General features: G+C 40.7%; 1 protein-coding gene across 4 annotated transcripts in view; it reads right to left on the bottom strand.

Annotated features, from left to right (window-relative positions):
* dntt (deoxynucleotidyltransferase, terminal) overlaps window positions 1-25,082 on the bottom strand; it is a 95,396-nt gene that overhangs the window by 28,294 nt on the left and 42,020 nt on the right. For 3 of the 4 annotated variants that reach the window (XM_025897502.1, XM_003457978.5, XM_025897503.1), the window contains exons 8-10: window positions 22,257-22,359; window positions 7,976-8,224; window positions 7,124-7,207 (exon numbers count right to left, since the gene is read on the bottom strand). In XM_025897502.1, the coding sequence (XP_025753287.1) occupies window positions 7,124-7,207; window positions 7,976-8,224; window positions 22,257-22,359 (436 nt within the window). The remainder of the gene's footprint in view (window positions 1-7,123; window positions 7,208-7,975; window positions 8,225-22,256; window positions 22,360-25,082) is intronic. The other variant, XM_025897501.1, reaches the window with a different exon arrangement.

Genomic DNA, 25,082 nt, shown 5'->3' with positions numbered 1-25,082 from the left:
CTGATTAGTTCTGTCTTAGGGCTCTTTATTTCCTTGGACTGTCTGGGAACGAAGAGGGGCAAATGTTTGGAAACCTGTCAAGCTGCCAGTTCAGAGGATTAAAAAATATGGGAAAATGCAGCTTAACATCTCAATAGAGCGATGTTTCTTTTAAGAAGCAGTGAAAGTTGCTACTCAGCCCTTCTCTCCAGTGTAGTTTGGCCCGCTGTGTTATGTAAGGTCGTTTTTTTAACCATGAGGAGCTCCAGCTATCAACACCTATCACCTTACATCAATAAAGCAGATAAAGAATGTGTTTTTGGTTTGATGTTCCTACCCTGGTTCACAACCATTGTATTGTTTGGTTGTCACCTGTATTCACATTCATTTACCTGCCTGATAAAACTTTGTTATGGCAAATGTTTGAACCTGGAAACATCTGTCGTGTACATGAACCCTGAATGACTGAGACAGTTGTGAAGACCTCTCCCACAGTGACTCAAGGATTCCCCTTGAGCTTAGTCTTAATTGGGAAGAGATCATTAGCTTGAGCATCACCCTCTAATCTTTTTTTAAGCATTTCATAATAAGACAGAGACCAGCTTGTGTCCACTGAGAGCCACTCTGAAGCTCGCAAGATTAAAGTCCTCTAAATGACCGCCTTTGGTCCTAAGCACGGATGTCTACCCTTTTAATCAGACATCAGTCCTCATCGCTCCCCTGTTTCCTTGACACCAGTCACACTAGTGGTGCAAAACCTCTCCAAATCTGCTGGCCAATTAGAAAGGACAAGAAAAAGATGAAAGCCCTATTACCGCCCTGTCCTCGGCCATACGTCGGACCAATTGACAGCGTGAGCGTGGACAAAAAAACACAAGGGGGAGGATGCTCTTCCTCTCCTGGTCAAGTCGAAGGCGTGAACACAGGGAACAGTCAGCGTTGTGTGAAGGCAGCGACAGGACAGACACGGGACAGTTAATTGATCTTCATTACGTTAATTATGGTGGAAAAGTGGAGCGTGGAATGAAATACGGGTCACACTGCTGTACAGTTCTGCCCGGACGTTCCCCTGTTAAGCTTTGTGACGACCTTGAAACTACAGTCCTGGCAAGTGGTGACACGGCTTCAGTGACAGAGTGTGCGTTTGGCCTGTTTTCACCACACTTTTAAATCCTCAGCAGGTTGATGAGTTTCCGCTGCCTTGTTGTAGATGCGTTTTCTCACCTTTCTCACATACTAGAATCTGAGCCTCTGTTTTGTGTTTAACGTACCATCTTAGCGAATCAAACTCCAAAAAGAAAAACCAACATGCAAGGTTTTTCCAAGAATTACTGTGTGTGCGTGTGTGCATGTGTGTGTGTGTGTGTGTGTGTGTGTGTGTGTATGCGTGTGTGATTTCCCCCTGTCCACCCCAGTGCACGGATGGCTGCACTGTCAGCAAGCCTGGCTCTGCCCTTGCATTTAAATAAACACCATCTGAGTTGGCTGGATGCGTATATTATCTGTCAGGAAGCTGCCACCCAGTGATCTCGGGGACTTTGACCTCTGTCCCCGGGGAGCAGCTGACGGGACGTTGCGGTGACAGGGTGTCTTCCCTGTCGATCTGCCCGCTGATACGCCTTACACCCTTGTCCCGCTTGACTCGCGACTCAAACGGCTTGCCTGTCTCCCCCATGCATTGGAAATGAGCCGCGGGTGCCTTACAGGATGCAATGAATAGTAGCGAGGATAGGATAAACACGAGCTTCGAAGACGCCTGTCATGAAGATTGATGGTTCCCTGGAATTTTTGTTGTCGTCTTGTCAGTACTATAAACTTTTCCCTGCTGAATAATTGAGTCCTTCAGCTGAAGAGTCGTGTCAATCTCTTTTTTTAAGATTATGCTGAGGCACTTGTACTTTTTTTAGGAGCGTAACTCAGTCTGAGCTGTGGCTGTAAATCAGAGGTTTGCGTGAATAAATAAAGCCATGTTAGCATATTTCCTGCTGGTTATAGAACATCCATGTGATTAGGGTTAACGGGGTTCACAGGGTTAAAGGCACAAAGTCATTTTAGGGTTGGTCTTCACTTAGCACATATCCCGATTGTATTCAAACACCCTCACTTGTTGCTGCTGGCCTGGAAAATGTAAATATAACCCAGCTGTCTGTCACCACTGCCTACCTGCGATCTCATCAAACGAGTTGTCACAGCCAATTTTCACATGTGGAAAATGACTTCTCTGCATGCGTGAAACAAACCCTATAATATATCTCACACGCCATGATGGAAGGTCTGATTCTGTCACAGGTTACTAATTATGACAGCCCATCTTATCATCTCGCTTTTACCACCACCACATGAGAAATCCAGCTTACAAGATGAAGCACACCTACTGTCCTCTTCTGTTCTTCCTAAAGCCAATTAGGTACAAAGTTACAACAAAGAAAAGTTGTTCCTAAGCAAATTTTAATTAGATCTACCACTGTAGGCAAGAAAAGAGTTAATTGGTTGTTAAATTGCATAGGTTATGCTGTGAATAAGCTTTCCCTCTTCACCGTGCACCTACATACAACTGTGCGAAATATAATGCTGTTTATTTAATTTGGAAATGTGTAAATGAACCCTGAGCTCCCAAATGCAATTACCTTTACTTTAACAAGGTTTTTGCTTTTGTATACTGAAACATTAAGATATATTTTTGCTCACTCAACTTGCTCTGATGAACTCGCATATGCAGTGCGTTCATTTGTTTATGCGTGTGTGATGGAGATGGAGCGCAGCGCTGCATCAAGCCCTGCCAAACTCTGCCCACCTCCCACGAAGCGCAGTGCTATAATTAAAAATTGTTGTTCTCGCTCTTGTTCTAACTTTCTTTTTGCTCAGAGAGGAAAACTCGTGTTACAGTAAACAACTTTGAGCTTTCTTCGCTGTAGCAGTTCAACACAACAGCCATAATCCGCACTGATCACCATCCAAATAAAAATCGTTGACCAGTGAAGTGAGCAACAGTGTAACATCGTCTCATTACAATACAATGTTCTGCTCCGTAAGCTTGGGTGTTGCTGTTCGTGTAGATGATACTTTTGATCACTTTGACTTTTTAAATTTTAAAGTGCTTCCAAATGGAAGTTTAGATTAAACCAAGGTTGTGTACACAAATTGCACAAATTGCATTACATGTATTTCCACCCAAGCACATCAAGTCTTCAGCACATCTTTGTTGGTGTTAGCAAACAGGATCAAGAAGTGCTCATTACACCAGCACAGCAGCAGACCCTTGAAATAAAAAAGTGGGCACAACACAACAAAGACCCATCACAGGCAAGTAAATCAAATTCGGCTTATGGTAAAATAATGCTGAGGCTATGGCGTACCGATGAGGTAATTTCCCTTTTCTTCAATTTCATGTGTCGACAGTTACAGTTAATATGATAGCCAATATCTAAACCCACTTCCAAAGCAGCTTGACTGATGTGTACAATGTAAAATTGTAAGAAAAAAAGCAGAATGAAATCATTTGTGAATTTTATAGAACAATATTTTGTTCACAATAGAAAACAGCAACACACCTCAAAGAAGCTGGGACAACAAAAGGCTGGAAACATAAGTGGTGCTAAAAACAAACAGCAAGAGGAATGTTTTGTAACGAGTTACGCTAACTGCCAACAGGTGAGTAACATGATTGGGGATATAAAGAGCATCTTAGAGAGGCAGAGTTTCTCAGCTATAATGGTGGTTAGAAGTTCACCAATCTGCAAACAAAAGGCGTTTCTACAAATCGTTGGACAATTTCAGAATTAATACTCCTCAGCATAAAAAAGCTTGTGCCGAACATTCTGCCTGCAATCCAGACCTTTCACCAACTCAAAACATTTGGTGTACCATAAAACATGGTAGCAGCTCAGTACACTTAGACATAGTCCAAACCACCTGTTGAAGTTCAAACCGAGCACTGAAGTAGATGTGCTTCAAACGAGTGCCACTCCTGTCAGCTAACAGGAAACTAAGGCTGCTGTTCAAGTGAGCTCACCAAAATTGGACAATAGAAGATTGGAAAAATATTGCCTGGTGTGTCACAATTTCTGCTGTGATGTTCAGATGGTATGCTCAGAATCTGCCATAAACAACATGAAAGAATGGATCCATCTTGCCATGTATGACCCACTCAGGTGGGTGGTGTAATGATGGGGAATATTTTCTCCTGGCACATTTTCTTCCCTTCAGTACCAGCTGAGTATCATTTAAATGAAACACCTTGTCTGTTGCTGTTGCTGACCAGGCTCATCAATTTATGACCAATGTGCACCAATTCTCTGATGTCACGAAGCTCAAATCATGTTAAAGGTACAATGCTGCCTGGTCAGAGTTCAATTCATCTAAAACTGGTTTCTTGAACATGACAATTAGTTGTATTCAAATGGCCACCACAGCAACTAGTTACATCAACTTGCTGAATCTATGACACGAAGAACTGAGGCAGCTCTTAAGGCAAAAGAGGGTCCAGTCCAGTACTAGCGAGGCGTACGTAATGAATTGTCCTGCATATGCGTTTGCATATATAAATGAATCATGCAAACTGATTTTCTAAGTAGGTAATTGATACCAAACAAGCTAATCTTACTTTGTGTAATGATATGGCTGTGATGGTTGTTGCTAGAACTGTTAACTTAGCTGGAATGCTAAGAGGAGACGTTTGCAGAACAAGGCATAACTATTGCAGGCAGTTGTCTCAAGGCTGAGATTGCAGCACCAAAGCGCTGTGTCCATCCTGTACTCCTTCACTGAGTCCTCACCTTGAATGTCTAGAACAAAGCCCTCCATATTTAAGCTCCTTAGTTTTGCTGGCATTTAATGTAACAGAGCAGAAGCTAAAGGCTGTGGAAAATAGTCGCGCAACACATAATATGTACAGCAGAGTTTCCAGTGTTTTGAGATTGTTTCACTAAGGCATCTATTACATAAATACTTTAAAAAAAATTTATAAAATACACTAGTTTGTATGTGCACATGACACAATTATAGCAACTTAATTATCATGTTGTTTACTCAAGTCTTAAAGGAAATAATGTTTTACTTTTGTCTTTACACAGATTTCAGCAAATTTGTTTTTAATCAGGCAGCCCTTCTTTGAATGAGTTTTTATCAGAGAATACCTGCAGCCTCCACAGCCTCCATCATTTCACACTAATGAAAATACAATTTTCCTTCTTTAGTTCTTTGGTCCTTCTTTGGTTTGGCCAATATTTATACATTAGTGCATTTTTAGAAGATCAACCAACCTTGTTTTGTGTGGGTTTTTTTATTTGTTTCAATTGAATCATGCAAATTTGAGACTGATTCCTTTGCCTCTTCAAAGACAATACTTAATGTCAGGTCATAAAACCTGTGCACAGTGCTTTGTGAGACAAAAAAAGGGGACAGAAAAAAAATCCTTTTAATTGAGAGAAACCTCAGAGGGAACCTGGCTGAGGGAGGATAGCCATCTGTGTCAAACGGCTGCAGTGAGAGAAAAGCAAAGAAAAGAATAAGATACAATTTAACAATGGCTTCCAGGTTAGTAATTAAGTCTACTCACTGTAGTATTAATTTGGTTGAGACATCTCTTTGCAAACAACTTACAGACAAGCTGTTTATGGTTGTCTTCTAATTAAATTTGCAATTCATCATGGATATTGTGGGCAATGTCAAAAACACCCCGAGACTTTTTGTATGCAGAAAATTAGGATATTTAATTATTATTTTTAAAAAAACACATTTAAACTGAGACGAGTTAAAACAAAGAACAGAAACACTGCACGTGAATTTGTTTCATCTTCAACACTGGTTACGCTAATTAAGCAGTTATGATACAACTAATTCTAAGAGTTGGTAACCGGTAGATTGAATAGTGCATTTTAGGGTGTCCAGTACATTGCATAGTCACATGCTATGCGTCTTAGGTTGGAGACGTTTGACTGAACTCATGTGTTTGACAGTGTTATATTTAAATTGCTGTCTGTTTTAGAAAACCTTGTATGCACAATTAAAACTGGGACACAAGGATGCTAAGCTAAGACTTTGAGGAACATTTTTAAATAAAAGACGGTGACAACCCACTCAGACATCACTACAGCACAGTGGCATGATACGTGGCATTGTCGGAGATTTAGAGTTTGTCTTTCAACTTGTCTCTTTTTTTTCTTGTATATCGTATTTCAGCTGTGGTCTGCATGACTTTAACTTTTATCTGTGATAAGACCTGACACCTCTTTATCGGCTTTCTTGATTAGAAGAAATAATTCAATTGAATTTTTAATTTGTGTGCCGATGTCCTCCACGGTGACCATTCTCTACAAAGATTTTGAAATGCAAGGGAATGAGACACAAATCTCTTGACCTTTGATTTCTGAGTTTAAGACTTGGTAGTTATTTTCTGGGACAGTTAAATGTTAATTTTTCACAGAAATGAATTTAAGACTTTTGAAATTAGCAAGAGACAATATCCAGGACTAAAAATACCTAACTTACTTTCTGCTGTTTTCTAATTATATGACTTGTAGCTTACACAGGATGGGTTTCAGTCATGTCTACGTCACACACGTACTGTCACAAATACTGACACAGCTCTTTGTTTATGCTTTAGATAAATGATTTACAGACACTGCCTTATGGTAAAAGACCACTTACCTGCAGCTGACAGCAAAAAACATGCATTATATCACATTCAAAACGGTCAGAGCAAAAAGTTTAAAAGATCTGCAAAATGCAAATCAGTGCATTTCCCCCTCATTTCAGAAATGTTCTGTGAAAACTCAACATCTGTAGTATCGCAAGTAAAAGTTGACTTGCTGAAGAAGTGGACGCCTGTCCAACTTTGAGCTTGGACAGGCGTCAATGAGTCATAAAGCTAAATATTGTACATGTGTGAATTAACTACTCCAACCCATTATTGACATTAAAAGCAAAGTGCAGTTAGAATTTCTTATTTTTACAGTTATTTACCAAATATTTTTTTAAATGAATGAATAAATATAAATCACTAATAGAATGAATATAAATGCAAAGCACTTCATGAAAATCTACTAGATTTATGTTGATCATGCAGTTGAATCATACATTTATCATAAATATGTCAAAATGTAAAATTATCAGCTAAAAATGAAATGTTTTAATTTAAATGTACCTTAGTTTTGTCATACAAAGCGTGATTGTCCAACAGCATTCGCCGCTCCATTCGAGCAAACCTCCTCAGGTCTCTCTCAAACTGCTGTGAAAGGAAGAATCGATAGTCTGAAATTAAATACCTATTTTCCTTGTCAGCCATATGACATTAAAAGGAAACAGCGATGTCTAAATGCATTTTGTATTCCTGGAGGACTTCTATGCCTTTTCATTATTGTTATTAGCAAGATGGTTTTAGGATATGAGACTTTGCTGATATGAAATCATATTTTCATCATGTACACTTGGCCTTAGATACCAAATTGTGGTTTCAAATTGTGGCTCAAGCACTTCTAAGATGTACTATAGCCCATAGCCAAAGGGTTCTCAAAAACTATTATCTATAAAAAATAAGCTTGATTAAAATGTGCATATATATATATATGTGTGTGTGTGCGTGTGTGTGTGTGTGTGTATCAAGCATTGTGTCCATTACTTTCTATGCCAAAGCCAGTTGTTCTCAGAGTGTGCTTCTGCACAGCATGAGTTCAAATCAGGTAAAGCACTGCTGTGAATATGAGGGGGTCCTTGGACATTTTTCTGCCCTGTAAGAGATCCTTGGCCCCCAATAGTTTGAGAACTGTGAGAACTGTGGTTCTTAAAAGTAAATTATGTCTCCTTAGAACCAGTTTCAAAATGAACTCCCTGTTTGGCAAACAAGGTCTTCCTTTGACTTGGTCTTGTTCTTTTGTTCAAGAAACATTTTACTACAGAATTGACCGTGACACTGAATAACTACTAGTACATTTTTTTCTACTCACACCTCCTTCCTGCAGCTACCTAACTTTCATTCATTCTCTATAATCCTTCTTACCCTGGAGCCGCTCCAGCCAAGAAGAGTAAAGGCGTAGCGATCCACAGGTGGAGATACCAAGTCCACGCGTACAGCCCTCCAGCCTCTCCTGTCTTCCTCAGCAGTTTGGAGACCTCCGTCTACTTGGCTGTCCTCCAGCCGCAGGATCAGGAAACACTTTGCAAAGTGGTCCATGGCCTCAAACCTGTGGCTGGGAAGCTTCGACTCATCAAAAGTAGAGGCCTGGTATTCACAGTAGAGAAGAATGCCCTGTAGAAAATAAAATAAGGATGTGTTCACCGGTCTTTTCCATCTGCTTCTCAAAGATACAAAACAGTTTATAAAATGTTATCTGTAATACCTTAATATGTTGACCCGGGCTTCAGAGCAACTAACATGTGCAAGCGATGTCTAAGATGCATCGCTTGCACATGTTGCAGGCTCACTAAAATAAAATAATAAAGTATTATTCTAAGTAATGTGATGATTAGATGTGCAGGATAATTCTGGTTTATGTCATACAGAAATCTTAATCTAGAAATATTTTGCATAAAATAATATTAGCATGACCTATAGAACCACAATGGCCACATTAAAGGAACATTAACTGAAGTGAAATAAACTGAACTATTAAAAACTCTAAGACTGACATAAGAATGTAACATTTGTAGTATTTTGTCCCCTTAGTCCTAATACAAAGCCACATTCTTGCCAACCAGAATAATATCTTGTCAGCATTGCAGTAATTAAGACGCACGGACATAAAAGCCTCCATTATTATGTGTTCTGCTGACTGGCACGAGCTATCGAATTTTGTAATTTGTATTTTAAAAAGACTCAATTACTAGAATCCTGTTCAGTGTTTAAACCTGGATCAAAAAGCACAATTAGAGTGAAACGCTTCAATTCACGGTGAAATGTTTTTTTCTTAATAACCAACAGATTTTTTTTCTCGTGCAAACTTCTCTGTTAATGTAGATAAGCTGGAGAGTTTTCTAATATCTTTGCCAAAAAACCTTTCAATTTGTGTTGATATATTTTGGTAAAATATTTAATTGGAAGATTTTGCTGGATATTCTCAGTGTAGCATTGACAGCAGTAATCGCATCCCTGTCTTACCAAGAATTGAGTCTTTAAGCATACTGAAGCGATGAAGAGAGCCAGGTCTCATTCCCAACTCTCAAATAAAGATATCAGATTTGATGTCACATTTTTCTCATTCTGTATTATTTAGCTTAAAGAGTTCCATATTGCGCATTGACCAAACTCTTTTTTTTTTTTCAGTGCTTTACCGCCACCATAACTCTGATATTATCAAAATGGTTCAGCACAGGGTGAGTGAAGTAGTTCTCTCTGAAATCTGAATGAAATTCTAACAAAAAGTATTGCTTTACATGAACGACTTGCTTCAGAACCTGATTCTTCATAAAAGGCTGCTTAGACACAGGCCTGAGGGTATTGAAAAAGACTGAGTCATGGTAATTTCTCTTTAAGCAGTGCTGGATTTTTGCTCTTCTTAAAATAGTGAGCTGAGGAATGAGTACATTTTTCTTGACGTGACAAATTGCTGCATGCTCACACTTGATGTAAATTGAATATACAAGTGTTGAAGAATATAGAGGATAGCCATGTGATAAACTGATGGCCAGAGAATAAGAGTTAATATTCAAAATGGCTGAAGGGTCGTTCACAAGAAATACTAGTAGTGAAACTTGCACACAATGATCACCTAATGGGTCTTCACCTAAACTGTGATCAATGTCAGGGTCGCATTTGTCATTTTAAGGGACGTAACCTATGAACTCATGATTTGTTAAGTGTCTGTTGGAAAATCTAAACATTTCTGTGCAGACAGGATTATTATAAATTGTATGGCTCATAAATTCAGCAAAAATATACAGGGTCCCCATAGAAGGAAGGACGAATCTTAATGACTTTGGTGAGCTCTCCTGTACCATCACATCCATTAATACAATTTTCTTCCTCAAGCCAAGATGGGGAAACAAAAAATACATAAGAAGCAAGAATCATCCCGCTGACCTTTATAGAACCACATGAAAAGGCATACAAAACACTTAAAATTTCCTGACATGACACAAAATGTTCTTAAAGTGGTACACCTTTGTGTTTCATGCTTCACAGTTTCTTGCCAGTAATGTAAAGATTTAAAATTGCCCCATCACATTAGCTTACTTTCACATCAAGACAGCAGTGATTGAAAGAAAATAATTCTTACCTGGAACTTTAATCAGAGATAATAATTGAATGTTAAGCACTAACCCACATAGCAAAATTGGTATGGCCCAAATCTGGCCCACACAATGTGCTTACACATGGCCCACATACCGCAAAGAATGACGGCCCTTTGGTGGCCCAGATCTGGTTTGCCAGAGGTTACACACGGGCCAGCACAAGGCCAGTTGCAGACGCACTGGTGATCCTGTGCTGGCCCATGTGTAACCTCTGGCAAACCAGATCTGGGCCACCAAAGGGCCGTCATTCTTTGTGGTATGTGGGCCATGTGTAAGTTGTGTGCAGCCACGGGCCAGTTGCAGACACACTGCTGGCCCTGTGCTGGCCCAGAACAGTTTCAGCTCTGGCCCCAGATGTCACCCTAATGTGTACCTTAATCAAGCCATGTAATAACAACATGTGCCGGAACATAATAGTGCAAAAGTAACATGACAAAACTCTGTTCAGACAGTGAACAGACTGATTCTTATAAAGCGCTTTTCTACTCTCATGGATTACTCATCATTATTAAGTGCTCTACACAACATGCCACAGTCAGCCAATCACACACTTTCTCTAACTTGAGTGCTTCCTAACTACATTCATAGACATTCACACTCTTGATATGCAGACTGGAGGAGCCAGGGATCGAACCACTAACCTTCCGATTAGTAGGTGCCCTGCTCTACAACCTGAGCTACAGCCCCCCAGTGCTAAACATGAGTAAACCCTCAATAGGTTTTAGATAAAGTGTACACTCACAAACCTGTCAAACCTGCATTTGAAACATTGGCTACCATAGCAGTATAGTATTACATGGCATTTGGGTCTTCTAACTAAAATAAAAATAGGAACATAAATAGTGCCATCATTGCCAGACCTGACCCACATCTGGTTGACATACACCCTGCCATGACACCAGTCAGTCAGAAGTGTCAGCTTGATGCCAGATCTGGGCCAGACCTGTTTTCTATGAGCCTGAGCCACATAACCCAAACCACAATCGGGCCAGATGTGGCATGCCATCACATAAACAGTCCCACCTACACCAGACTTGGCCCATATCTGGATGACATACCACTTACATTGCCAGAAGTCAGCCAGCAGGGCCGGCTTGACACCAGATCCGGGCCACACCTGTCTGCTATGTGTGAAATATGTCTGTTTTAAATAATCGAATAAAACAGATTGAAATGACAATTTAAAACCAATTAGGTAAAGGGTGTAAAGTACAGTGACTCTATGGTTTTGAGCAAACTAATTTGAGGTTTTAATGGACAGAATGCCATGAACATTTGTAGAGTCATTCACAATTCCCTTAAATTAAATGTAAATGCCTCTGAGATTTTCTGACTTCTGATGCCAGCGTGATGAGTTAGAAGTTATGTGTAATTTCCATTCAGAAACTGTAAAACGATTCACATCAGTGCGATCTTTACACCCACTAAAGATCTCCATTTATTGTGAGGGTGTTAGCAACATTATCATGTAGTGTCAAATGTTGTGCTGAGGCATAGTCTCACAGGGCTTAGACCAAGTCAAATAGCAGCCAAAGGGACACATTTGGCCTCCAAAAACAGAATTCATTGGTTCAGTGGTTAGAATTTGATGGATTACCCTTTTCATACTTCTTCTATGGATTTAAAATATACTTATAATACTGGAACATTTAAAAATGAATAACTAATTTCCATTACAAACATTAAGTAGTGGCAGTCAAGCACAAATAAATGGCATAACTGGGAAAACCTCACAAATCCTGAAAACCTGAGGTGCCCATCTACACTAGTTCTTGTCCGTCAGTTCTCTAAGTACGTTCTAAGTGCCCTACTTAGGGAAAAGTTCATTCAAGGCTCATTCTTGATGCATTGGAATGCTAGCATCACATGTTGATTGTCTGTTTTTGTTGTTGATCTGAATAGTTACATATCAAATGTTTAAAAATCTCAAAAGGAAAAGAAACAGAACTCTAAGTCTGTATAATCTGACGTTAGACAAAATCCTGAGAAATTGGTTGTCATTGTTAAAAGAAATAAAACACTGCATCATCACCAAGCCTGTAAAGCTTCTTCTTTCCGTCTTTTGTTCCTGCTTTTAAATATTTACATAGATTTATTAAAAATTATCCTATAAAAAAGCGCTGACTTTGAGTTGTGGCAATCCATCAGGTTAAAACTCATAAAATCATTAGAGAATGAAATATGTCCACTGGTTAAACTGAGAGTCTTAATGTGAAAGTCTCAACTGTTTCAATAAAGCTCTAAAAAGTAGCTCTAAAAGGTAACAGTAGCTGTGAATGTGCACACAGACTTTCATCAGTAAAGCTGTGAAGACCAGGAAAAGAACTCGGGCCAGTGTGTGAGCATGTTTTCAGACTTGTCATGGGCCTAGAGAGTGCTAAAAAAGGGGGGATGGATGAGTGTAAGACCCAATAGAGAAACAAGCTTTCAGTCAGCAATAGTAGATGGCTGGAGCCCATTCTCTGGTAAATGGCTCCACTCCTTAGATAATGAAAATCTCTGCCAAGTAAGATGTCAGTGCGTTGAGGAGAGAGGAGAGAGGATCACTGATGAGAAACAAAGCCATAAGAGTAGAGGAGAGTGAAATGGAGTAAGTGCAAGAGGGTTTGAGAAAAACGAGTAGATAGGGGAAAGAAAGAGAGGTAAAAGACAGATAGTCCATGAATTGATTTCCCGGGACCTCGCCCTGGCCGATTTCGCTTCTCCCTGGGTGTAGCAGTGTTAAGGCGATTAAGATTACAAATTGTCAATTTAATTCCAGCACCCAGAGTAATTGTTGGGATACTACTCTCCTCTCACTGGCCATAAATTTGCTTCACTCTCCTTAAAGAGCAATAATTGGGGAAGAGAGTGCAGTGAGCAGCCACTCTGCCTGTCCAACTGATGACTGAGGTTAATCACGAAACATTAAACACCTTGTCAGCATAGCCCGGATAGCCGTTACTAAACACTCCTGCCTGACCGCCGAACGGCACGAGTTATCAGACGAGGACAGCTCTCCCCACGGGGGCCACCGCGATGGAGGGCGGTGAGATATCTTAGGTGGTGACACACCAGGGAGCAGATCTCAAAGAAATCACCCTTTCCTCTAATTATCTTTAGGAGTGAGCTCATGTGTTGTGCAACTGCAGGCAAAAAAATCTACGATGTCACCCGCTGCTGCACCCCTGGACCGCTCTCCCTGTGCAATTACAGATAACCGTTCACCTCCTAATAAAAGGCACGGACAGGAAAGTTCCCTTTCCATTTAGTAATAGCTTAGCTACAGGCAGTGACAGTTCTCACTTGGATAATGAGGGCAGAATGACAGCATAAAAGCACTTAAATACTGACTAATCTGAAATTAAAATCCCCCTGAGCCACACACTTGAGACGAGCTGTGGGAGAACGTCTGCAGCGCATCTGATTCACGAGGCCGCAAATGTAGGTCACCGATTCCGACCCCTCCTCAAAAAAGAATCTTTTTCTCCAGCCTTGAATCACGCTGATGCCTTCAGAGAAAGCATTAATGAGCTATGGTGACAGTTGCACAGACCATTAAGTACCTGAATGCGGATGCCCTTCGCCGGATGAGGTTTGCGGCCCTGCTGCCTACACACATGCAGTACAGTACAGCGGCACTGATTTCTCTCACTCTCTCCCTTTTCAGCCTGACACGCAGACACTCACAAATCCAACATAAAAACAGGATGTCATGAAGTTCCCCGTCTCAGCATCGCCGGGGGCTGTTTAGCCCAATAGCGCTCTGTAATCATCTCCTACACAGCAGGTACTGTCAGCGAGCATCTGAGAGTAAGCTTATTCCACCAGAACTGTTTACAGAGGGAATTACAGAGGAGGACAGCAGGGAGATAATCTTTCCCCCGAAAGCTTTTGCCTCCGAGCACTGGGTGGAGGGGGGTTCAAGTGAACATGACTATTGAAATTGTGATCAGAAGGTTGAGTGTTTTTCTTATTTGATTATTTACACCAGGTATTTTCTTGAGAGTGTGATGAGTGGACCCAGAAGCCACCTGCATCCATAGGATTATCGGGCACACTCTGATCTCATCTTGCATTCTTTCTGACTCGCAAAAAAGAGACATCAAAACCTGCCTTCAAGTTGCAGATTAGCGTGTTAGCCAGGACCATCTGAAATGCACTTTGACTTTGATACAGGGCCTCGCCAGAATGAAAGAAACTGATTTGTGAAATGAAAGCAAAGCGGTTTGTTCGTCTGTCCGCATGTGCGTCCTCTCAGTGTCAGTCGGAGGAGCCATTACTGCTCCAATTTTATTTAGATCTCAAAGTGACTAAGCCTCCGTGACTGCCGAATAACCTCGGCCGTATGGGCAGCTCTGTCTGAATCACTGATTCAGCCACGGGGAAAACTCTCCAATTACCAAGCATGCTGACCAAACGCAGAACAATAAAGCCTTAGTTGAATGGCACCATAATGACTGCAATGCATGCAGACTTCAGCCTTCGCAAAGCAGTGCTTAAACAGTATTTAGAGACAGAGATGATAGATGGACGGAGGATGAGGCATGGCCCTCTCCGTCTCTTCGTCGCTATAGCTGGGGCCAAGCTGAATCTCATCTGTCTGCCACAGAAGCTGGTGGCTGACCTTGCTTCTGCCCCCAAGTTATGCTTTCAGAATTTCAGCAGTAGAAGGGGGGTGGGCGATGAGGGGGGGGAGGAAAAAAAATGATGAACCCCTTTTTACAAGGACGTTTGGAGATGGATGTATTTTTAACTCCCTTCAGGCTGTGGAGGGGTGCTGGATGAAGGGGGGATGGGTTGGGTTCCAGGGGCTGCCTATGATATTAGGCCTGAGTGAAGACATGTCTGCCCCCAGGGGCTCGATTGCAGATGACAAGGTTACACGACTTAGAGTCAACCTCTGCTACCTCCACTTAATCACTGTCTCTTGTGTCCTCGTCCCTCCAGACGGTCCCCTCTCCATCCCCATTCTGCCCACCCTGCTGAGAAGAAAGCTTCCGGTCTTATCACGCCGTCCCTTCTTAGCTTTCTAAAGCCTTTTCTAACACCTGCCCTTACCTGCCTAATTCACTGTCTCACATCCATTCTGCCTCCCTTTCCCCGTACATTCGCACATCCTTTCACACCTTCACCTCGCTGCCTCTGCCTATAGTGGATTTAAGTGGCTGCAAGTGGTGAGAGCTCCCCGCGATAACATGCAATAAGTAGAAGGTAATTATCGTCAGGATGGACCTCTGAAGGAGTGCGGAGGTGGGGATGGAGGAGGGTTGGAGGGTTTGGAAGGGTTTATTTTTAAACCCCAGCGATGTCAAAAAAGAAGCCAGTGGCTAGACTAGACTAGACTAGGCAGCGTGATTCTGCTCTTTATCAAACACTCATCTCTTTTTCATGACTCTCTTCAACTATGCATTTATGCAAGATTGAAGACAGTGTTGACAAAGAAAAGTCCTTCCACATCCACATTTTCTTGTGCCGCCCGTTTTTATCTAACCAGTCTAACCAACACTGTCCATGATGGCCTTTTACAGATCAAGTTTTTCTGTTGCATGTGTCACCCTGTTCAGAGGAGAGGTATCTGCCTGCAATTAAACTAATAGGGACTTTTTAGCAAGCAGCTCTGAAGGGAGGCATAATGACTGGGATGTCATTTAGTCCTGTTAGTAGGAAATGTTTTCTTGGTGTTTTCATAGGCAGTGTCTCTTTGTTGGGGAGTATCAGACAAAACACCTGCAGCAAAACATGTGATTCAGCTAACTCAGCTTCATGTACAGCCACTGAGGAGACTACAGTATGTACTCGACATGATTTTTAAACCAAGACAGACAGCCACGGATTTCATTCATTTTCAGCTCAAGAGACTTCAGGTATGTGTTTTTGACGGGGGGGGAAACATGCATAAAAGTAACATGTTTGACTTTTATGCTTCAAACCAGCAGCAATCTCTGGGGCCGACCAGAATATAGCATTAAGGAAATGACAAAACATGCAGTTCCTCTAATGGCCACTTGAGGCTGACTCCAAAGGTGACTCGGTCCCCTTTGACCCAGTGTTATTGTGCCCAACTCAGCAGCATTAAAAATCATGTTTACAGCCTAGTACAAGCGTGCAGTTCATTGAATGACTGAAAGTTAAGCACACAAAAACATATCTCCAGATGAAACTGGCTGCGTTTTCCGAGCTAAAAGGGTAAAGCAGCCAAGTTCCAAAGAAAAACTTAAGAAGGCATCAGAACTATTGCTCAAAACCACTTTTAAAAAAATTACAAGTCTGGCTCATTGGAAGCAAAATATGAAGAAATGAGAAGTGGTTTTAAACTTGTACTGTACGTGCATCGGTTTATAAATCCAAGGTTGCAAACCAAGCTAGCTAGTTTTCACTGCTTACTTACCACTTCACCCTCTTCCCCAAATCAGATCAATTTTGGCTCCAAAAGAAGAACTTTGCAGCAGCAAGAGGACAGGGCTTTGGTTTAATTAGTAACTTTCCCCCAATAAATTTGGAAATGAGGCAAGAAAAGAAAAAGTCCAGTCTTAGGAAGAGTCAAAATGAGAAAAGTGATAGAAACAACATGAAAACAAGTGGGATCTGTTAGATCAGTGAGAAACAACACCTGTGTTTATTGGCCTCGTATAATCAGGTGTTTTAAAATAATCTGGCCCTTGTGACATCGGCGCAGTGAGGCGAGATGTGGGAGAAGTTATTAATGTGAGTCACAGAATGTTTTAAAAATGTCTTCTTGTGTTAATAGTTTTATTCAAGACAGTTAGTAAAAATCTCATGTGTCTCTTGGCACCGTGACTTTTCAGTTTCTAACTAGGCCACAAGAGAAAGTTAGGAACTACAGCTTTAAAGCCTGCTGCTCTTCAATAATCACGAATCACAAGGACATTATTCATGGATGAAAAAATAAAGTTTTCCATCACATTTGAATTTTATTCCTGTTTCCCAGAGTTATCTAACTATGTATCCAATCAGTTGAGCAGTTCCATAACTGAATGAACTAGTAGACGGTGAATAAACCTGGCCTACTTCATTGATTTCCTCCTCCCATGCATACGATAAAAACTTCAAAACTAGAGGAGGTAGGTGTAATACTGCATACGTCTATCTATAATTTAAACACCCTGGATATTTGTTTCAATGGTTGTGCTTAACACCCCAGTTTCATGTAATTGCAAATGTCTTTTATGCAACAAGTTGAAGTAGAGCACTTCTGGAACCCACTGATATTTGTCACATTACCATGATATTAGCAGCAAATAATTGCTGTCATTTGAGTACAGTCAATAATTAAATCACTGTGTTTATGTAAACATAATCCGTCATTAACATTGTGTCTCTCTGTTTTATCTCTTGTTCATATATTTTCTCACTCTGCTTACAGTCACTGTCTGTTTCCCTGTCTCTCTTTCTTCTCCCCTCTCAGCCACTTCTCATTTTTTTGCCCATTTTCCATTAAAGGCTCCATTTTCCACCATGGGGCATCCAGTGCTGACCGTGGTCCTTGAAAGCCCTAAAAGAAGTTCTTAATGTAACTGCTAAATTGTACTTTTTTTGTTCCTAGAATCACTCACCTCTTTCAAATCTCTTTTCATTGCAGGCAACTAAATAACTCCTTTCTCTCTAATTTTCACAAAAAAAGGAAGCTGTGTTTCCAAGGACACAGCTCTGAATCATGAAAAATTGACCAACTCCTTTAAGTGATTTATTTTTGAATCATGCTGAAAACTTCAGTATCTTACAGTGACCGCGAGTGAAAGACTGGCTTTTGGTTTCAGGAGGTTTTTCAGCATATAGTGCAGCAATTATATATATATTATGTGCCAGAATATGCATATGTCCCCTCTGTGACTTGACTCATTGTAGTGGAGGGGTCCACAGGAGCTATGTTGTTGGGAGCGTTTTGCCCACTAGTACGGTCTCCCTCTGCAAATTGGTCCTGGGTGAGGGACCAGACAAAGAGTGATTCAAAAACCGCTATGAGTGAAAGATCTAGGGAACAGTTCAGCCTGCCCACAATAGGGATAGGGTTAGATGGGGTGGTCTATGTATTTCACAAACTGCTGATCCACCTTGATTTTTCATCTCCAGGATTTACAGAGAATGGTCTGGAAAAAGGGAACCTATCCAACAAGCAGGATTTCTCTGGGTGAAAATCCTTTGTTGACGCCAGAGGTCAGAGAGGAATGGCCAGACACCTAAGGTGATAGGTAGGAAACAGTAACTCAAGTAACTAGTAGTAACTCATTATAACCAACTTATGCAGAAGAGCATCTCTGCATGCACAACAAATCAAACCTTGAAGCAGTTGGGTTACATCAGCAGAGGTAACCGGGACCACTACTGTCATCTACGAGCAGGAAAATGAAGCTACAATGCTCCCTGGTCAGAAAGCTCATTTCCTCTCAAACTAGTTTATTAAAAATGGAAATGAGTTCACTGGACTCAAATGACCTCCACAACCATCAGATCCCAATCAGATAGAATTGATGTAGGTCACACAAGCATAGGAATAAAGTCAGGGGAAAATATTCAACTGGGTGCTAAGAATTAGCCCTTTTTAACCCACATTTGAAAATATTCCATTAAATCATGGATGTGTCCCAAATGAGTATTGATTCCAGTAATGATTTATTGTTATTTATAGCATTTTGCTTCAGTTTTTTTAAACTTTAGATGAAATACATTTGTGATTTTCCTTCAAGAACAACAGCATTAATATGTAACCATTTTGTGCAGTAACACAGCAAAGGGTAATACTACAGCCAGTTCGTTAGGCTCTGAGGCCTGCTGACAAAATTTAAATAAGTTTTAATAACTTTAAAATTCAAAAAATTTACTAGAGAAAAAAATATTTCACCCTACTTTTTGGGAGCTTGAGGCTCCTTGTTTATGAATCAATAAATTATCCCCTACATAAAGGATAAATGGAGTGCCATTTATATAGCACTCTACCTGAGCTCAAAGCCCTTTATACAACATGCTGCATTCACCTATTAACATACATATTCACACAAGCACATTTTTAATATCTAAGTACTATCTATCTAACATCCAGACTCTCGTGAACGCGTTGGGAGCAACTTGGGTTCAGTATCTTGCTACAAGTATACTTGATCAGTAGCTGATTTGTATGAATTTTATGAATTAGTTGGGTGTGGTTGTGGTCAAGGAGGTTCGCCACAACCACTCCCAAGTAACAAATCACAAATAGCTGTGTGTGTTGCTGTTTGTGTGTCTCCCATACCATGCATTACATATAGGTCTGTATGTGTGATTGTATGTGTTTCTATGTGTCTGAATGTATCTAACTAGTCTGTATGGAACTTTATGAATCAGAAGTGGACGTCACATACCTGTCATTTGGAGTACCATTGCATCCTGGTACCTTATATCTCCCTTCATAAAGTCTGCTCCAAACTACCGATTCCCACACACACATGAACATGAACATACTATTGCTTCCCCACACACATCACGTATGTATAGCCTTTAACTGACCCATAACTCCTAACTGTTCCTCAGACCTGATTCTGGGATCCTCCTGGGATACTCGCTGCCCTCACCAAGGCAGTGACCTTATGACCTTAACTGTTCAATCAAATTCTTTCCTCCCATAAAATGTCCTCGTCCTCACTTCCTGCAACTTTCTGCATGCTTTTTCAGTGCATGATTTGCTTACACATCCCATCACTCAGTGCTCTCAAAAGTGGTTCCAGTCCCTGCTCCAACACAGCTGATTCAAATGACCAATTGGGTATTATGTGCTGCAACTGTATGATAACAGACTGATCATTTCAATCAGGTTTTTTTGTAGCGGGGAAACACCTGAAAACCTAAAACAAGACATCCAAAGGACCAGAATATGGAATCACCTGCTTTACCATTATAGCCCGAAAACAAGCATAAAAATGATATTCTTCTCAGCAGTAGATGGCACTCTGTCACATGTAGCTTTGGCACCTAAAAAGATTGCTCCACCCCTAGGTCAAAGGTCAAACCCTCTGCTACTCATCATTTAACTGAACACTGAAGTGTTTTATGTCACAAAATAAGTAAATAAATTTGAAAACATTAAGGGACAGTGTAATAAACAGAAATTTGGTTTGTTGCCTGAGGGCAACACCGTGCTACACACCATGGCATAGAGGGTTAACAGAATTTTAGGAATGTGCAAATTGGTGTGTAAGAAACATATTTTATTCTCAACCTAGATTTTGTGGTGCATCCTTTTTTAATTTAGCAATGTATTGAGCTCCACTATAACAGTGGGCTTAATATGATCTTATAAGAAGCTTGTTTGTTACTCTTACTGTTATTCTCCATGGTTACAACTGTGGTTATGTTGAACATGGTTGCATTATTTGGTGCAGTGATGTTTGTGTGCACCCTAAGCACTGCTCTTCGGGGGGGTTTTCTGTACTTCTTTTTCAGCACTGTTATAGCCTTGAGGGGCTCATCACACTGATTAGGAGAAACCATGCTATAGGCAAAACACAAATAATACAACCGGCTGCAAAATGCAGAGATTACAATTCAAATCCATTTCCCAAGCAGCACAGAAATTCCTGAATATGTTCACAAGGATGGAAGGATGTTCAAGTGGTGTTAGAGAATGAGCGAACATGTTGAGTTTTTCAGCACTTTGCCTGCTATATCCTGTTAGTTAAAACAGTCTGATGAGATACACAAATGTAAGCATGAAACAGAACCCACAACATGGGACATCCTTGGGTTTATCAACCACAAATGCATGGTTTATTAAACCAGATTTTGATAATTCATCTACTACCTGACGATTAAAAACTTTAAAAATTGCAACATGGAGGACACAATCCATCCTCACTGCAAAAGCATCAGATGCTGCTGTTTCATAAAATCCACTGACGTTTAGATTTGCAAGATATGTATCTAGAGAACATTCACCTTCAAAGTAAAACTAAACCTTTTACTTTGAAGGAGTTGTTTCCTAGTGTTTGAGCTCTCCTAGCAACCATAGCAATTGCAAGGAAGTTTTCAACAACTGCTTGGGAAATACACATTTTTCCTAAGCAGCTAATGGTTGCCAGGAGGTCACTGATTGGTCTCTAGGCCTGCATTGCTCGGGCCTTAGCAACTGATTTCACAGCAACTGCCATCAAACTCCAACAACAATTTACCAACAGGTGATAAACGTTTTTCCCTCAAGACCAGTGGTTGCCAGATGGTTGCAGACCAGCCTGTAGGCCTGGCTAGCTCCTTATTCTTTTGACCTTACAGCATCACGTTTCCATCAGGGCAGACAAGATAACATGTGGTTAGAAATCACATGACTGCAGAACCTGAATTGAGCTATGAATAGTCTCAGCAATCTAGGTTTAAACTTAATATAAGCATAATTACAGATGTCTGCAATGACGTATGAATCACACCACCAGAATGTTAAAACAAACAAAAGCCTTCCACATTCTCACATTTCCCACACCACCGACAGATAGCTGGCTTCAGTATCTCTATTACTCAGCATGCAGCAACAACAAGCACTTGTCTCAGCTGTGTCTATCACTGTTTTGGTGCTGCTCTGGAAACACTTGCCTTGCAGTCTGAGCTACTGCTGGCACCTTCATGTATTTCCTTGGGATTTTTTGCATTTGCTCATTTTCCCCCCTCAAAGCTCTAGTTGCCTTGTGCAGTCAATAAAGATGTTTTCTGTATTTGCATGTGCCTCATCATGGTGCAGTGGTGCGAGCTTGCTGTGCCACCATGGCCCAGGATGTAAGGTGTGTTTAATTAAAAAGGGATTGTTTATGAATGCAGGATATAGAAACACAGATGGACACCTAAACCAGTCTCAGTGATTTAACATCAAATGCAAAGCAGTGTTCAAACGTTGCTCTGAACTCCCGCTTATTAAAAATTTAACACACAGGCACTCCACAAACACAGGTTTCAAAAAAATATTAGCATTGCTTTGTTTAGTCTATTATTCCTCTCAAGAATATTGGATCTTTGTATTTACTTTAGCCTATAGTGTGTTCATTCAGGATACTAACACTATGCTTTAAGAAAGAACTAAACAACATACTTACTTGGTGTTTTAGTCTATCAATAACGCTGGTGAGAAGACGCTCCTCCTTCCCCAGTTGTGGTGTGGTCACGATAAAGTCTACATCATGGCCAAAATCCTTCCCCCTGGAGACAAAGACATAGCACAGTTACCCACTCACTGTATCCTGGAAATAATGAAATGAATTATCTTTTAGTCATAGCGTTTAACTGATGAAGAGGGAGGGTGGCAGACGGTGCTATTAAAAGAACAGGCCAAGCTAATGGCACTGGCTCTTTTTTTTCATTATTCAAACAAGTAATTTTTTTCCCTTCAGTAGCTAAGTGTAAAAACCCTTTTTGTTGCCTCAGCTGTCAGAGCTTTAACTTTTATGAGAATCATCATTTTCTACTTGGATTGGTGTCATAAAGCGGACCCATATGGACCCTGAGTAGGCTTGCACAATGCATTTACTCTGTCAGCACAACTGCACATAAGAGATGTTGCAGTACTGAGTGATTATCAAGTGATTATCTGGCAGAAGAAAAAGCTCTGCACGGAACCGCTGTATGGGCAGAAGATATGTACACAAAAGGCATATCAAAGCTTCTGTCTGGCTCACTGGATCCATAGGCACTTGAGCAGAGGAGCAAGAAAAGAAAAAGCATCCCCATTATTTAATCAGGAGGAGCAAATGTAGTTTTTTTTTCCTACCCTACTTTTCTGTCGCTTGAAAAGTAAATTATCATACACTTCTCTGCAGCGTTTTTATTAGAAGCCTATCCTTTTAAGTCACGGCACAGCAGTGAGTTGTTCAGACTAATCAGTGGAAACGCGAGAAATATGCAGAAATCTATTGTAGACTTACTGAAATGTATCCCCGTGTACCTCGCTCAGAGGAAATCGTCCTGGTACAGAAGTGAGCGTCACAACATTTGTTTATCAAAATCTTTTGAATGTCAAATAAGTGTGTTGCACTATGCGTAAATCTCTCACACCCAACCACACTAGGGAAGCCTGATCAAACACTAAGGACTGTCAGGCTGACTGAGTGACCAGATTTAAACATGTGGGCGCAGGCAAACATTGGGGTGTTGGCATCACTGGTCAGTTTGTGTACACTTTGAACAAACTGCTTTTATTTAGATTTGGTTGTTGACTTCCACAGAATACACATGGTTTGAAGTTAGTACTAAACCCGGGCTTGATGGTGCGAATGCGGCGTGTAGATATTCTTTGGAAATTACAGTCCATATAGTCTAAGGAGCTTGGAAAGAAAAGCATCCGGACTTTAAGGTGCTTGAAGACAGTTAAAGTCTAATCCGAGAACCTTCTTCAGTTCTAAGGTCAAATGATGTCGAGTCCCAGATTTAAGCCCTAAGGGAGTGTCCCCCAAAAGGGACATGGACCCCCTATTGATCCTCTACCTAATCACACAAGCCAAGGTGTGAAAACGGGTGTAGGTCACAATCGGCCAAGGTTTCGGGTGAACTCATTGTGAAACCTACCCCTACCCTATCATGTGATTTCCTGAGGTCCATGTCCCTCTTGGGGGGTCACTCCCATGGGACTTAAATCTGGGACTCTCCACCATTTGACCTTAGAACTGAAGAAGCTTCTTGAATGAGAGATGAAACGTCTTCAAGCAACTTAAAGAAGTCCAGACCCTTTTCTTTCCAAGCTCCTTAGACTCCTTGACCTGGATGACTGAGAACCTTCACAGACATACAGTCCCATATAGTTTTCTAACTCCCAGCTATAGACTGTATTTAAAAGATGGATGTAGCTCCTGTGCATGAAAATCAAATGTTCAAATGTCCTAATTTTCACTTTTTGTAATGGCCAGCAGGGGGTGACATCAGTGAGAACTGCTGGTTGAGTAGAGCTGTACTGGAAACCTGCTCCTGTGAGCTATGAGTCTACAGTTTCAGTTGCTCGTTTCAATTCTTACTAAATATAACAGGATTGAGGTAAAAAGCAGAATTAAGCAGAGTGTGCTTCACTATGTGACTGACACGTCAGTAGACTGTAAGTGTGCATTATCAACCACAAACAACCTTTGTGAGGTTTCACAATGAGACTAACCAAAGGGTGTTGTCACAGTGGTGGCACCGTTCCCCTTTGACTAAGCCTTGAGTTCTGGCATTTTTGCCATCTCTATATTATAATTTATTTTTTGTTTGTTTGATTGATTTTTGTTAGCAATAACTCACTGTAATATTAAAATCCAATCTAATTTTGGCTAGCAAAAAACTGCCATACAGCTAACCAGCCTGTGAAGGGAATCATCTTTTCATGGCAACCTCCACGGCATTCTGAATCTTTCCAGGGGGGTTTATTATTTTCCCACTTATCAGAGACATAGAGATCAGAGAGCATTTGTTACTCTGATCGCCTGCCTAATCTCAAGGAAACTGTCTCAACTTATTGAACAGGCTATTACTAGGAACCACTAAATTCATATCTTTGGTTATCAAAGCCATACGGTGACCGCAGATATGCTGAAGAAAGTTTTGGTTCAAGAATTATTTCAGTTTTAATGCCTTCAGAAATCAGCATTTCCCTCTTATTTTTGGCTGATTTTTGCTTTCTAAAACCTGGTTGCCTGTTTTCTGTTTGAGGACCACCCACTGTCCGATTTTCATACTTGAAGCTAAAAAACTTTTTCAACAGATTTTTATTATGGTTGAAACTGATTTGATACACACAGCAGGCGTACAGTTTAAAACACTTTTAGCATATGTATTATTAGTTACATAAATCGACAGGATAAAAGAAGTGTGTGTACAAAAGTAAGAAGCATATTGCTGCCATTCATCAGACAGAAAGAAGATGTGGGATTATATAAGTTCATGCCTGTTTCTGCTCC

Source organism: Oreochromis niloticus, linkage group LG13 (assembly GCF_001858045.2).
Source record: "Oreochromis niloticus isolate F11D_XX linkage group LG13, O_niloticus_UMD_NMBU, whole genome shotgun sequence".
Lineage (NCBI taxonomy): Eukaryota > Metazoa > Chordata > Actinopteri > Cichliformes > Cichlidae > Oreochromis > Oreochromis niloticus.
Note: the sequence above shows the minus strand (reverse complement) of the source record. Positions and strands in the feature narration are given on the sequence as shown.